This window comes from Phyllostomus discolor, chromosome 2, assembly GCF_004126475.2.
Source record: "Phyllostomus discolor isolate MPI-MPIP mPhyDis1 chromosome 2, mPhyDis1.pri.v3, whole genome shotgun sequence".
In the NCBI taxonomy this organism is placed as follows: domain Eukaryota; kingdom Metazoa; phylum Chordata; class Mammalia; order Chiroptera; family Phyllostomidae; genus Phyllostomus; species Phyllostomus discolor.
Genome location: NC_040904.2, coordinates 103,056,397 through 103,071,590, shown reverse-complemented (window position 1 = coordinate 103,071,590; position 15,194 = coordinate 103,056,397). Strand labels below are relative to the sequence as shown.

General features: G+C 37.3%; 1 protein-coding gene across 4 annotated transcripts in view; it reads left to right on the top strand.

Moving 5' to 3' along the window:
- The window catches only part of CCDC14 (coiled-coil domain containing 14), a 46,144-nt gene that overhangs the window by 12,209 nt on the left and 18,741 nt on the right, over nucleotides 1–15,194 (top strand). For 3 of the 4 annotated variants that reach the window (XM_036018201.1, XM_028505168.2, XM_036018202.1), the window contains 4 exons: nucleotides 1,641–1,877; nucleotides 1,991–2,085; nucleotides 3,216–3,714; nucleotides 5,670–5,811. In XM_036018201.1, the coding sequence (XP_035874094.1) occupies nucleotides 1,641–1,877; nucleotides 1,991–2,085; nucleotides 3,216–3,714; nucleotides 5,670–5,811 (973 nt within the window). The remainder of the gene's footprint in view (nucleotides 1–1,640; nucleotides 1,878–1,990; nucleotides 2,086–3,215; nucleotides 3,715–5,669; nucleotides 5,812–15,194) is intronic. The other variant, XM_036018200.1, reaches the window with a different exon arrangement.

Sequence of the window (15,194 nt, the reverse complement as noted above, 5' to 3'; positions counted from 1 at the left end):
TAACTGTTTTGCTTTTTAAACAATTAAGAAATAACTTTCATAAAGCATAAATTTTGATAAGTTTTTGAGTATGTATACTTCCATATAGTCACCACCCAGATGAAGATACAGAACACTTTCAATATCCTATCAGGCTTTGTCTTATCAGTATCCTCACTGTCAGCTGTCCCTTCATCCTTGAGGAACCATTTTTCTGGCTTCTATCTCCATTGGATAGCTTTACCTATTTTCGAACTTAATGTACATGCATTTGTGCACTGTGCAATCTTGTGTCTGATATCTTTCATAAAGCATTATGTCTGTTAAATTCATAGAAATAGTTGTGTGTATCCATAATCTGTTCTTTTCCATTGCTGTGTACAGAAATGTATCCATTTCTCCTAGTCATGGCTACTGGGTGTTTTCAGTTTTTGGCTCCTGCAAATAAAGCTGTTGTGAACACTCTTGTGCACATCATTTCATATACATGAACACTCACTTCTATTAGGTTTCTGTCTGGGCTACAATTGCTGTGTCATAAAATATTTGTATGTTCAGCTTTAGTAGGTACTGCCAAAAGCTACATATTATTCTAAATTTATCTTTTTTATCATGATAACCTGTGATCTGCCAAGGACATAGTCATTTCTGTTAATGGTCTTTAAAAAACATTTGGGAAGGAGATCTTATTAAACAGGGAAATAGATTTTATTCTGATCTATAAAGTAGTGCTATGTAGAAAATGTTTTTCATGTATTAATGTACTAACACAGGTTACTTTGTACATAGACTAATAGGGGACTATGGGAGAAAATAATGAAGTATAAGATGCAGTTTTGTGTGAAAAAGCTTATTTTCATTAGATGAAAATGAAAGATAAGCAGTGTAATACATGTGCAAGTGGTAGTGATTTGTGTAGACAGTATGTGCTCTGGGATGCTGAAGAGCAGTCACTGGACTGGAATGATTGGGAAAGGCTTCACTGAAGAGGGAAGACTTCGGATGAGCCTTGTTGAGTGGGTAGAATTGCATTGGAAAAATGACTCATTCTGAGTAATGCTATAGGAGGATGAAAAAGGCTTGTTGGGGTCTAAATGGCCTGACTGGAGTGAAAAATTTGAGTTGAGGGTGATGGTTGGAAAAGTAGGTTGTGGTCAGGCTTTGGAGACTTTAAATGCCAGATTAGGATTTTGTTTGAGTTTCCAATGTGTAGATTGTCCATTGTTGCTCTCAAAGCTCTGATTGACTTTTTTTTTTTTAACCATCAAAACATCAGATTTGTCACAAAATTTTCTGCTTTTCAAATTTCATTTTCCTCCAAGAACATGAAACTGGATAAGGAGCAAGGTGAAAGAGTTTTATTGGATATTAGAGAGCAGTAACACCCTTAAGAGAGGTCTTTTAATTGAAGGAGAGATTTTATAAATAACATTTAAAAGAGATTTTAAATACATAGTATAGATAATTTTGACTGGAGAATTTAATTGATTACAAACCAAAAAAGAATTTGAGGTTATTTTCTTTATGGTTGATAAGAGGTAAAAACCCTTCTGTAAAACATACAATGAATTTAACTATTTCTGAAAGTCCTTTTTTTCCCTAATGTCTTATGATAAAAGTTTTTGAATCATATTTACAGATTTTTTTTCCTTCCACATTAGTATCTTCAGATTATAAGAAACAGATATCTAATGAAACTTCTGCTGGAAGTGAAAGAGACTCCTCAGATATACCACAAAATTGGTCATTCCAAGATCATTATAGAATGTACTCACCCATAATATACCAAGCCCTCTGTGAGCACGTGCAGACTCAAATGTCATTGATGAATAACTCGGCTTCAAAGAACAACCCTAATGGAATTCCTGCTGTACCTTGCCATACTGGGTCTGGTTCTGGTTAGTGTGAATGATGTTTTTAAAAACGTGAATATAAACTTTTACTAAGTTGACTGCTTATTATATGTAATATGAGATGTGACTGACTTTTTTTAATCTCTCTTACCTTTCAGACTCGCAGGCAACTCCACATTCTAGCCATGGCTTACCTACTTCCACCCCAGTCCAGTTACCTCAGCAGCTACCCTGCCCCCCAGTGGTTCATTCTGTAGGTACAATTGATGTACTATACAAGTAACTTTTAGAAATTGTCATCTTAAGAGAGAAAATTGAAGTTACTGATTATATCTTAATGCCCTAGGATGTGTAAAAACCAATTATTTTTCCAAGTTATTTTATTACCCAAGTTGTTTTACCTATTTATTAAAGACGATGGTGAGGGGGGAAAAGGGAGAAGAGATCAATGGAAAAAAGAAATCACTCATACCAACCAACCAAACACAATTGCTGTTAACATTGATAGAGAACTTTCCAATCATTTAATTCTCTGTGTAGATTTTGTTCTCTGGTTTTTATTTAAGTTTGCTTTTTTATTTAGTTTATTTATTTTTTGTTCTTTTTTTTAGATTTTATTTATTTATTTTTAGAAAGAAGGGAAGGAAGGGAGAAAGAGAGGGAGAAAAACAATCATTGTGCAGTTGCCTACCACATGGCCCCCACTGGGCATGTGCCCTGACTGGGAATCAAACCAGTGGACCCTTTGGTTCGCAGCCTGCGCTCAACCCCACCCAGCTATACCAGCCAGGGCTAAGTTTGCTTTAAAAAAAAAGTCATAATTAAATTTTGAACTGTTTCATATTCTGCTTTTTTCACTTTTATTATAAACATGTTTTCATATTTATCTACAGTCTGTAAATTTTTAATAAGTTGATTATACTCTACTTAGTGGATATACCATGGTCTGTGTGACTACTCCCCTATGGCAGACATTTAAGCAACAGTTAGTTTTGACTACTGTAACATTTCCGTAAGTTTGTGTAAAATCTTTTTGTGTCTTTGAGCTTATTTTCTTACAATTAAATTTCCCAAAGTAGAAGTTTGTTTTAGTTTCCAAGTGGGCTAATTTTTGATGCCTTTTCCTGTAAACCATGAGTGGTATTTCTAAACGATCTTATTTTAGTCATAGCTTTATAATATTCCTATATTGCAGAATAAACTAATTAACTTTTTAACAACTCTAATATTGTACTAAGGGGAAATCCAGCTTACTCACTGATAATCTGTAACTCCATCCTGCAGAAGTCATTTTCTAATATTTCTGATTTGAATTTATTATAATTAATGCCAGTGTTCACATTTTTGAAGGGTTAACTTTTATTTTTTTTTTCCTTTCTTTAGGAAGTTCAGACTGATGGTGACAACCAGTCTGCATCACAACATAAAACAGTTTGTGTGAACTGTACTGATATTCTAAGGAATACCTTTAGTACTAGTCTTGGAGTTCAGTGTAGCCTGCCCAAAACTGACAAAGCAGCTATTCCAGCATTTCAGCAGCTGGACCTTGCTAATGGAATTCTGCCACAACAAGAAGTTTCTAAGGAACCAGACCTATTACAGTGTTTCCAAACATATATGAATCTGTTGCGTTCATATCCGGACAGTCAGACACACAGAAGCCCCACTCTATTACAGCCAGCTGTCTTGGCCACTAATGAAGAAAAATGTGTCAAAGAACAAATTGGAGAGGTTACAAGTGAAGGAAAGGATTTAAACATACATGTGCGAGATTCAAGAATAAAAGGTGTCCAGAAAGCAAAAAATGGGAGCCAGAGTGCTGAAAAAGTTAGAATTATAAAGTATTTGTTGGGAGAGCTAAAGGCCCTGGTAGCAGAACAAGGTAGATGAGTACCTTAAAATTTTCTGTAGCATGGTGCTAATGCTGTATAGCAATGCCATATTATTTAGTCATCGTTTAAATTTAGAATAATCATCATGAAGTTTGTGGTATTCTCCATAGAAGTATATTTCCAGCTAATAAGGAAATGAATTCTCCTAGCTTTAGTCTTATTTTTTAGATTTTGATTGCTGTGGATTTGAAATGTACTAGGGAATATCAAACAGTCTAGTTGCAAGTGTGTGTGTTCATTCTACTTGATCAAAAGGGATCTTGAGAAGATTCAACCAAAAAGAATTTGCAGGGATAAACTTGTAGGGGTTAGAGGATACCTAAAGATGATCAACTACCTGGAAGAGACTCATAATTTTATTTTAAAAAGATGCAGAGATTTTCTTCCCATCATTTCTTTATTAACCAACTATCCAAATGTTTAACAAATCTCACTATGAGAAGTAACCCAAACCTTTTTATGTCCTTTTCATTTTACTTGTAGGATTTTTTGATTGAATCAAGAAAAATGTCTTAGGTGGAGTTATGAGATATTTGAGCCAGGTTGTATTCATTTGCTTGCATTATGTATATGTGTTCTAAATAATGACTTTCTTAGAGCGAGTTAGAGATTTGTCATCTGAGAAAGCACAGTAAGTGATTGGGGAAGCACTGAATGAATATTTGCAGATGGACAGACAAAATGTATCAATTATTAAGTTTATTTATAGGAATATATTCCAAAGGTTTGACACATTAAAATCTGTTTTCAGACCTTCAATTTATCACTGTTCTCTCAACCAAATAGTTAATCATAATAACCACAATAATCATAACAATATTAGCTATCACTTATTGAACATTTACCATATGCATGGCACTGTGCTAAGTGTTTTATGTGAATTATCTCATTTAATCCTCACAGCAACCCTATGAGGTACTGTTATTGCTCCCATTTTACAGATGAGGAAACCTAGGCTTGGAGAACAGTTTCTCATTCACTCCTCTTAGCAACCCTATGAGGTACTGTTATTTCCATTTAACCATGAAGAAATTTAGGCTACAAGAGTTAAGTAATTTGACTACAGTTATAATGCTAAAAAGTGGGGGATCCCAGGTCACTGCCTCCAACACTTATGAGCAAAAACATTATACAAAGGATTGGTAGAGGGCTGCTTAGTAAATGCACATTGTTGCTTACTGTGTGCATATCCTTTTCATCAGGGTGCTAAAATACCCATGGGGTTGAGTTATTTCTTGTTACTTAGAATATACTTCCTGCCTCTTTTGGGTATCAGTTAATATTATAATTGTTAAGTGTTTTCAGCCTATAAAATATTTGAATGGACATGAAAGGAGAAAAATAAAAGGACAAAAGATCTATATTCTACTTTCTACCTATGCTTGCCACCTCCAAAACCATCCACTTCCCCCAGTTACTGAAAGAAGGGTACTGCTTTTGATGCTACATCAAATGAGGTGTGGCTGGTTGTTTTAGATCTCCTTTATAAAATTAAGTAATAATACTTTATCTTAGTAGAGAACCTCCCTCAATATTTTGTACCTTGGATCACTTAAAGTAAATTATTTACAGCAGAATCAAAGACTGTCATAAGTATGAATACTGTTAGCAATTATAGGGAGATATCCAGTAGTCCTTTGATAATGTGAGCTAGGAGATAGGTGTAAATTATCTTCCTATTAGATGCTGAGAAAAATCACTAATAATCTGTGATTAAGGATTAATCTTTAGTTGTCTGAATTTAATTTTTTAGAATTTTTCAGAATAAGCAGGCAGCAGGAAAGAGGAAAATAGGGTTTGTGTATGTAGAAACAATTGGGTTTATTTATAGCGAGTATGTACATATCTGAAAAATTGTCTTTTTCAGTAATACACATGAATAATCTTAATTTTATCCCAAAACAACTTACAATGTGGTTTTACTTGTTTCTTTTGCCTTTTGTAGAGGATTCAGAAATTCAGAGATTGATTACAGAATTGGAGGCATGTGTATCTCTGCTTCCAGCAGCAAATGGAAACACAAATATTCAAGTTGAAATAGCACTGGCCATGCAACCACTAAGAAGTGAAAATGCTCAGTTACGTAGGTAAGAATTGCTTTGAATATTTTTGTCTCTATGCAGAGATGTTCCATGGTCAGAGCGAAGGTGCCAAATGAGACATCCAGGGCTCCATAAGAAGAATAGGTTTACTGTGTTGCTGTGTTTTTACTTTGTCTCCCCCGTTTTCCATACATTGTTAGCCTTCTCTGACATTTCTGTCATTGCTGCCTACTCATACACACTTTCTCCCACCTCTTTTATCTCTGTTACCACTTGATTGGTAGCGTATAGAGAAGAAAATGAAGTATTGGTACCTCAGGGTATTTATCAGGCTAGTCTATGCTATGCTGCAGTGATAAAGTCCAAAAACTCGGGTATAACACAGCAAAAGTTTATTTCTCCCTCGCACCAAGACTAACATGGATCTCTTTCATCCTTTGACTTAGGACTTAGTGTCCCCTCATAAGGCCATTATCTCAGTGTTTTCCAAGAAAAAGAACATGTATACAGCACACTGACTTTTCTGTGCCCCGGCCCAGAAATGACAGACTAACTTCTTATCTTTTGTAGGCTAGAGGCATATGGCTCTTTCTATGGCATCTGCCTAATAGAAACACCTGGGACATAAATTTCTCCCATATTTCTATACAGGAAAGGAGAACCTGTTAGGGGTGGGCACTGATAGCTCCATTACACGCAGACATAGAAAAAGATTTCATTTCAATTTCTTTTGACTGTCATAACTTATATTGGAATTATGGTCTTAATTTGTTTAGGAAAGATGTAAACCAGGGATCTAATCTTGAAATATAGAAATCACTTACATATTATCAATAATGTCTTAAATTTGAATGTTTCGGTGATGACTACCAAGGCCACTGCACTATTATCTATTTGTCAGTGTGCTTTGCAGAGAATTGAAGCAAATTTTCAGGTGCTTCTGTAGCACTGTGGTGTGAGTGTGCCCTGAGAGGGCGTTAAATTGCATGAGCTATAGACGTTGTACCAAATGGGGCCTGGAACCTGCACAAACATTGTCAAGAAACTGGAAAACAATAAAATAGGATTCCTAGTTGTAAAATAGGTTAAATTCATGGATCTAGAGCCTGTAAAAACATGGCACCCAATGAGATTTACTTGCTTAGGATTATTTATCTAACAATCATTAGTCCCTGGATACTATGATATATGTTAGTGTTGCAGGGTTTAAATTCTAATAATATTGTCCTTGTTTCTGAATTAAATTATCCTATACTAATAGCATTAGTTTTTCATAATCAAAACTAGGAATAAATAATAATAATAATAGCCAATACTACTTTTAACATTTATTAGATGTTTTTTATGTACCAGGGTATTAATAACACTTATTAATCTTTAAATTCTTACAGTAGCTTTATAAGGTAGGTATTTTGTTATTCTTATTTCCAGATGAGGAAACAGTAAACCCTCAATTGCCTTGGTTAGGAAGTAGAGACTCACTTATTCATACTTCAGTATTTAGGTGTATTTTGTGAAACAAAAGAATATACTAAAGCCATTTAAAATAAACAAGCATGTTTTTAAGGATACGACTGTCAAATGATTGGCTTCTTAAATAAATGAGCAGTACTTAATCTCAGAATACTCTTTTAATGTGATCATGGAACATATCAATGGTTATTATATAATTCTGTTCCTTAAAACATTTTAGAGTTGTTTTAGGAGCTAATTTGTAAACCCCTTAAGAAAATGGTACTCACTACTTTATCGATCATCTGTTTTTAATCTTTTAAAAAAGGGTATTATCCCTGACTAGTGTGGCTCAGTGGATTGAGTGCTGGCCTGCAAACTAAAGGGTCACTGGTTCTATTCCCAGTCAGGGTGCATGCCTGGATTGTGGGCCAGGTCCCCGGTAGGGGGTGCACAAGAGACAACCACACATTGATGTTTCTCTCACTCTTTCTCCCTCCTTTCCCCTCTCTGTAAAAAATAAAGAAATAAAATCCTTGTTAAAAAAGGTATTAGTTTGATGTCTTAAGGGAATTCTTTCAATTTAGCACCAGAGTTTTTGACTCAGTGTAACCTGTGTCCTCAGAGGATAAAGATTATATCTAGCATACTATTGCCAATGTTTACTTGACCTTCTAAAAATGAAGTTATTGAAAAATGAAGACTTTGTTGGATATATGCTCTTTTTAGCAGAATGAGGTTTCCAGCACAAGTGCAGGATTTTCTGTGCCTCTTTGGAAATCTTAATTTAGAAAGAATTATCTCTAATCTCCATTACAAATGAAAGTTGGAATGCATTGGTTCATTCAAAAGTGTTTTTCAGCACTTTTAAACAAAAACGTTTTCTGTTTGGGCATTTAGAAACTATATGTTTCTTTTTAGCCAGAAAGTGGTTTTTCAGGACTTTCTAGGAGTTTATTGCCATCTTGTGGCTTAAAGATATTGCTAGGTGGATATGGCCAGGTGGTTCAGTTGGTTCGAGTGTCATCCATACACCAATAGGTTGCTGGTTAGATTCCCAGTTAGGACACCTACCTAGGTTCCAGTTTAACCCCCAGTTGGGATGCTATGGAAGGCAACTGATGGATACCTGTCTCTCACATCAATGTCTCTCTCTCTCTCCCCGCCCCCCCACACCTTCCTCTGTCTCTAAAATCCATACATACAGCCTGGGGTGAGGATTAAAAACATATATTTTTATGTGTGTGTGTGTGTGTGTGTGTGTGTGTGTGTATATATTGCTAGGTGCGTTGTTTCTATGGCAAATGGGCATTTGGGGCTGAGCAGTTTTTATGGAGGATTCCTGACATGGAGCTCAATGTTTAGCCTTCCTGGTCCCTACCCACAGTGTCTGTAGTACCCCATTCATTGTGACCTCCAAAAGCCCTGGCACATTCTCAAATTTCCTAGATGTGTGTTGGAGGGGTGCTACTTCATTTAGGAACCATTGAGCAAGAGTGCCTTAATATTTATAAGGCAAGTTAGAATTCATGACCACTTCCTGATTTTAGACTTCAATGCAAGACCATTATGTACTCACGCAACACAAAAAAGTGAAATGGGATGGCATTCAGTCATTTGGTTTGATCATTTGACAGATGGTAACGTAATTCTTCCAGGTGGAAGCTACTAAAGAAAGAATAGGTTATTTGTTTTTAATTTCACTTTATTTTTGAGTTAGAAGATGTAATGGGAGAGAGCCTGTGAGTTAGGATTTAGACCTGCTGATTGTGTCATTTAAGAGTCCATCTGGACATGTGTATGATACAAGTGGAATATAAGAATATGATCCAGGATAGAAATACAGACCTGGGAGTTATTTACTGCATATGTTTGTACTGAACTTTTGCTATATACCTGGCTTTGTTTTCATTACTGGAAACAATAATGATTAAAAGCAAGTGATTTCTTATCAGTGTAGAAGTGGTAAATTCACTAAGAAGGTATAAAATATGAACACAGCCAAGGGTGAATTGCTGGGGAATAAAGCTTTTTAGAGAGTAATAGCGTTTAACACAGGAAGAGGAGCCTGTTAAAGAAACCTGAGAAGGAACTAAGGGAAGTGGCAGGAAAACTAGGAGAATATGATGTTGCAAAAGCTGTGGGAAGAAATAATTTATAGAAGGAGAGATCTTTGCATACATAAACTGACAAAAGGGACAAAGATGGATCAAGAATAAACATCACAAGATGAATCGCCCAAAGAAAACCCAAGAAAACTTGAAATGGTATTCTATATTCTTTAGGGAATTAATAGAACCCTTTTTAGAGGCAGAAAAAGTGAGATTGAGAAAGAATTCTTTTTTTTTTTTTAAGATTTTATTTATTTATTTTTAGAGAGGGAAGGGAGGGAGATAGAGAGAAGGAGAGAGAGAGAAACATTAATGTGCGGTTGCTGGGGGTTCTGGCCTGCAACCCAGGAATGTACCCTGGCTGGGAATCGAACCTGGGACACTGGTTCCCAGCCCGCCCTCAATCCACTGAGCTACGCCAGCCAGGGCAAGAAAGAATTCTTTTTTTTAAAGATTTTATTTACTTATTTTTAGTGAGAGGGCAAGGGAAAGAGAAAGAGAGGGAGAGAAACATCAATGTGTGGTTGCCTCTCACACGGCCCCTACTGGGGACCTGGCCTGCATCCCAGGCATGTGCCCTGACTGGGAGTTGAACCAGCAACCCATTGGTTCACAAGGCCAGTACTCAACCAATTGGAGCCACACCAGCCAGGACTAAATATGTGATTTTTATTCTTCATTTTGTTTATATAGTGTAGCATGTTTATTGATTTGTAGATATTGTACCAACCTTGCATCCCTGGGATAAATTTCACTTGATCATGGTGTATGATCTTTGTAATGTCTTGCTGGCTTTGGTTTGCTGATATTTTGTTGAGGATTTTAGCATCTGTGTTTATCAGGGATATTGGCTTAAGATTTTCTTTATAGTATCTTTATCTGGTTTTGGAATTAGGATATTGCTGGCTTTGTAAAATGAGCTTGAGAGTCTTCCCCTCCTCTTGAAATTTTTAGAATATTTTGAGAAGGAGAGGTGTTAGTTCTGTGAATGTTTGATAAAATTCACTTATGAAGCTATCTAGTCCAGGGCTTTTGTTTGCTGGGAATTTTTTTGATTTCTGCTTCAATCTCATTAGTTGTATTTTCTCATTATTCCTGATTCAGTTTTGGAAGATTGTATGTTTCCAGGAATTTATCCATTTTATTCAGATTGTCCAATTTATGGGCATATAGTTGTTCATAATATTTTCTTACAATTCTTTGTATTTCTGTGGTGTCAGTTGATATTTCTCTTTCATTCCTGATTTTATTTTTTGGGTCCTCTCTTTTCTTCTTGATGAGTGTTGTTAAAAGTTTATCAGTCTTGTTTATCTTTTAAAAGAACCAGCTCTTATTTTGTTGATCTTTTGTATTAATTTTTTAGATTCTATTTTGTTTATGTTTGCTCTGATCTTTATTATTTCTTTTCTTGAGCTTACTTTGAGTTATGTTTGTTTTGTTCTCCTAGTTCTTTTAAGTGTAAAGTTAAATTGTTTATTTGAGATTTTTCTTGTTTCTTGTGGTAGGCCTGTAATGCTATGAATTTCCCTCTTAGGATTTCTTTTGCTGTGTCCCATAGATTTGGGTTTGTTGTGTTTTCATTTTCATGTGTTTCAAGGTATTTTTTTTATTTCTTGCTTGATCTCTTGGTTAACGCATTCATTGTTCAGTAACATATTATTTGACTTTTATGTGTTTGTGTGTTTCTGTTTTTTTCGTGTGATTTATTTCTAGTTTCATACATTATGGTTGGAGATGTTTAATATTATTTCAGTCTTCTTTAATTTATTGGGGCTCATTTTGTGCCCTAACATGTAGTCTATCTTAGAAAATGTTTCATGTGCACTTGAAAAAAAACTATATTTTGCTGCTCTGAAGTAAAATGCTCTGAAGCTATCATTTAAATTCATCCAACCCCGTGCATCATTTAAGGCTGCTCTTTCCTTGTTGATATTCTGTCTGAAAGGTCTATCCATTGATATCATTGGAGTGCTAAAATCCCTTTCTGTGACTGCGTTTCTTTTGATCCCTCCCTTTCTGTCCATCAAGATTTGCTTTACATATTTATGAACTCCTATCTTGGATGCATATATGTTTACACAGGTTATATCCTTTTGCTGGGTTGCTCCCTTTATCATTATGTAGTGTCCTTGTTTGTCTCTTACTATAGCTTTTTTCAAAAAGTCTGTTTTGTCAGATATAAGTATTGCTATCCTAGCTTTTTTTTCCTTAACATTTGTATGAAATCTCTTTTTCCATACCTTTAGTTTTAGCCTGTGTGTATCTTTCATTCTGAGATGGGTCTCTTGTAGACAGCATATACATAGGTCTTAGTTTCTTATCCATTTATCTACTCTATGTCTTTTGTGTGGAGCATTTACACATTTACATTTAAAATGATTGATAGGTATAGATTTATTGTTATTTTATTATTTTAACTTTGTTCCTCTGTTTCCTTCTTTTCTTCTTCATCTTCTTCAGGAAGACCCTTTCACATTTCTTGTAATACTAGCTTGGTGGTAACGAACTCTTCTAACTTTTTCTTGTCTGGGAAGCTTTTATTTCTCCTTCAGTTTTAAATGATAGCCCTGCTGGGTAAAGTACTCTTGGTTGCAGGTACTTGCTTTACATCACTTAGTATATTTTATGCCAATCCCTTCTGGCCTGAAATGTTTCTATTGAGAACTCAGCTGATAGTCTTATGACAGGGCCCTTGTAGGTAACTCTTTCTCTTGCTGCTGTTAGAACTATCTTTTTGTCTTTAATCTTTGGCATTTTATTTATGATGTATCTTGGTGTGGGCCTCCTTAGGTTCATCTTGTTTTGGATTCTTTGTGCTTCCCGGACTTGTATGTCTTTTTCCTTTAGCGCGTTTGAGGAATTTTCAGTCATTATTACTTCAAATAGGTTCTCAACTTCTTCCCCCCTCTGTCCTCCTGGTACCCCTATAATGCAGATGTTGTTATGCTTCATGTTATCCCAAAGGTTCCTTAAATTATCCTCATTTTATACTTTTTTTTCATTTTGCTGCTCTAATGGGGTGTTTTCTGCCACCTTCTCTTTCAAATCAGTGATTCAATCTTTAGCTTCATTCAACTTATGTTTATTCCTTCTAGTGTATTCTTCATCAGATATTGTATTTTTCTTTTCTCACTGTTCTTTTTTATGGTTTCCATATCCTTTGTCATGCTGGTGTAGTTTTCACTAAATTCCTTACAGTTCTCACTAAGTTTCTTGAAGATGCTTATAACTATTTTCAACTCTGTGTCTGGCAAATTGCTTGCCTCTATTTTGCTTAGTTCTTTTACTGGAGATTTCTCCTTTCATTTGGGTCATAATTCTTTGTCTTCCCATTTTGGCTGCCTCATTGAGGTTGTTTCTATTTGTTAGGTAGATCTGCTATGACTCTCAGTCTTGGTAGGGTGATCTTCTGTAATAGGTATCTCATGTGGATCCAGTGGCAGTCTCCTTGATCATGTAATTTGAGTGTCCCTTGTGTGGGTTATATGGGCCCTCCTGTTGTAACTGAGTGTTGATTGCTATTGGCCTGTTGGTGCATGGGGTTGATCCTCAGGTTGTTGACTATGAGGGTCAACCTCGACCACAGTGTTTAAACTGCTGTGCATGTGCCAATCCCATGAGACAGAATTTGCCCCAACAGGGTCTGTTGCCTGCTGAGATCTGCCTTTGGATATGCCTCTTGTGAAGCTAATTGGATCCTGCTCTGATGTGTCTGAAGCTGGCCACTGTGTATGTTGATTCTGGGGTGTCTTGGAGGGTCTCTGGTATAGGCCAGTATCAGATGTTTCCTGTGACTGGCCCTGGGCTACCTGCTTGAAGCTACAAAGTGATTCACAGTTAGTGGCTGACTCTGTTGGGCCTGGGTTTGCACAGGAAAAACTACACTGTCTATCAAGGCTGGCTTTTACCAACACCGTGCCAGGGACAGGTCAGCTAAAGTCCCAGTGCGCCTGACGCTTTACCTCTGCCTTCCAGCTTCCTGTTAAGCTCAGGCCCTGACACAGCCTCTGGTGGTACTCAAGTTGCCTGAGGTAGTTTTTTAGTGAGTTGCCAGCTAGGGGTGAGTGCTGTTCACCAGATTGATACAAGTTAAAACTTAGTGCCATGCCAGTGCTGGGTCTGAGAATATTCAGCAAGTGTCCTAGGGTATACCAAGTCCAGCCATCACACACTGTGTGCTTGTACAACTTTGTGGTAGGGCAGAGTTTTAGGGGATAGTCAAGGTGAGGCCAAGAGAGTTTACCAGGCCTAAATAGGCCAAGATTTGGCTGTATGAAGGGAGGGCTCTGCACCAGTCAGCATTTGAGGGAAACATGGCCTCATCCTAGAGCCACACAATTCAGTCTGTCTCAGATTCTGCCAGGAGCTCGATCTCAGCAGAGCAGGGCCACTGAGAGTTGGGAGGGTAGGGCTAGTAGATCTCCCATAAGGGAGAGATGCCAGTTAGGCTTGGGGAATGTGTGGGGAGTGGCCCCCACCCCAGAGCCACACAACTCAGTCTGTCCCAGATTCTGCCCAGACCTTGGCAGTGTAGAGCCACTGGGAATCAAGAGGGTGAGGCCACCTGGAGCCTGGAGGTGGGGCCAGCAGATCTCCCATGAAAGGGAGGTGCCAGTCAGATTCACAGGAAAGTGGGAGGAATGGCTTCAGCCCTAAAGCCACCCCAGTCAATCACTGACACCCTCTGAGTTTTCCCACACTACTACACCCTGGCCTAGGCAGCTAACCCTGCAGCAGAGCACAAGCTCTGCAGAGGTGGGTGACAGGGATCCAAAGGGTGGGGCTGTTGCATTCCCTCAGGCTGATGCCCTGTGGAAGGGAGTGTTCCCCTAGGAAAGATGGTGTCTGCAGTGTGGGAAATGACTCAGCTCAGGAATCCTGGTGGCTGGCCTTTCAGCTCTCTCCCCAGAGCCATAAACACCAGATTCTCACACAACCAGTCCACTCTGCCCTCCCCCATCCCACTGGATCCTAGGGTAAGTGGCTGTGAATGAGAATTTGTGTGTTGGCCCTTTAAGTGGACTTCTGTGTCTCTAGCAGACTGTTGCCTCTCCCTGGCAGACAGAATTCCTGCTAATTATTGAAAAAATAATGAAGGAAAACTTTCCCAAACTGGAAAAGGAGATAGACATACAAGTCCAGGAAGCTCAGAGAGTCCCAAAGAGGAACACAGTGAGACATGTCATAATTGAATTACCCAAGATTAAAGATGAGAGAATCTTAAAAGCAGCAAGAGAAAAGAAGAGAGTTACCTACAGAGGAGTTCCCATAAGACTGTCAGCTGATTTCTCAAAAGAAAGCTTACAGGCGAGAAGGGACTAGAAAGAAGTATTCAGAATCATGAAAAGCAAGGACCTACAACCTACATTATTCTATCCAGCAAAGCTATTGTTTAGAATTGAAGGGCAGATATAGTGCTTTTCAGATAAGGTCAAGTTAAAGGAGTTCATCATCACCAAGCCTTATTATATGAAATGTTAAAGGGTTATTCAGTTGGATTACTCTATATTTTAGAGTATCTAAGAAAAAGAAGGTAAAAATATGAACAATAAAACGACAATAAACTCAGTTACTAACAACCGAACCTAAAACAAAAACTAAGCAAACAACTAGAACAGAAACAGAATCACAGAAATGGAGATCGCATGGAGGGTTATCAGTGGAGATGGAGTGTGGCAGCGGGGTGGGGGAAAGTGGGGGAAAGGCACAGGGAATAAGAAGCATAATTGGTAGGTACAATATAGATGGGGATATTAAGAATAACATAAGAAATAAATTAAGAAAATGGAGAAGCCAAAGACATGCTTGACCCATGGACGTGAACTAAGTGGGAAGAATGCTGGAGGGAATAGAGGTACTAGGCAG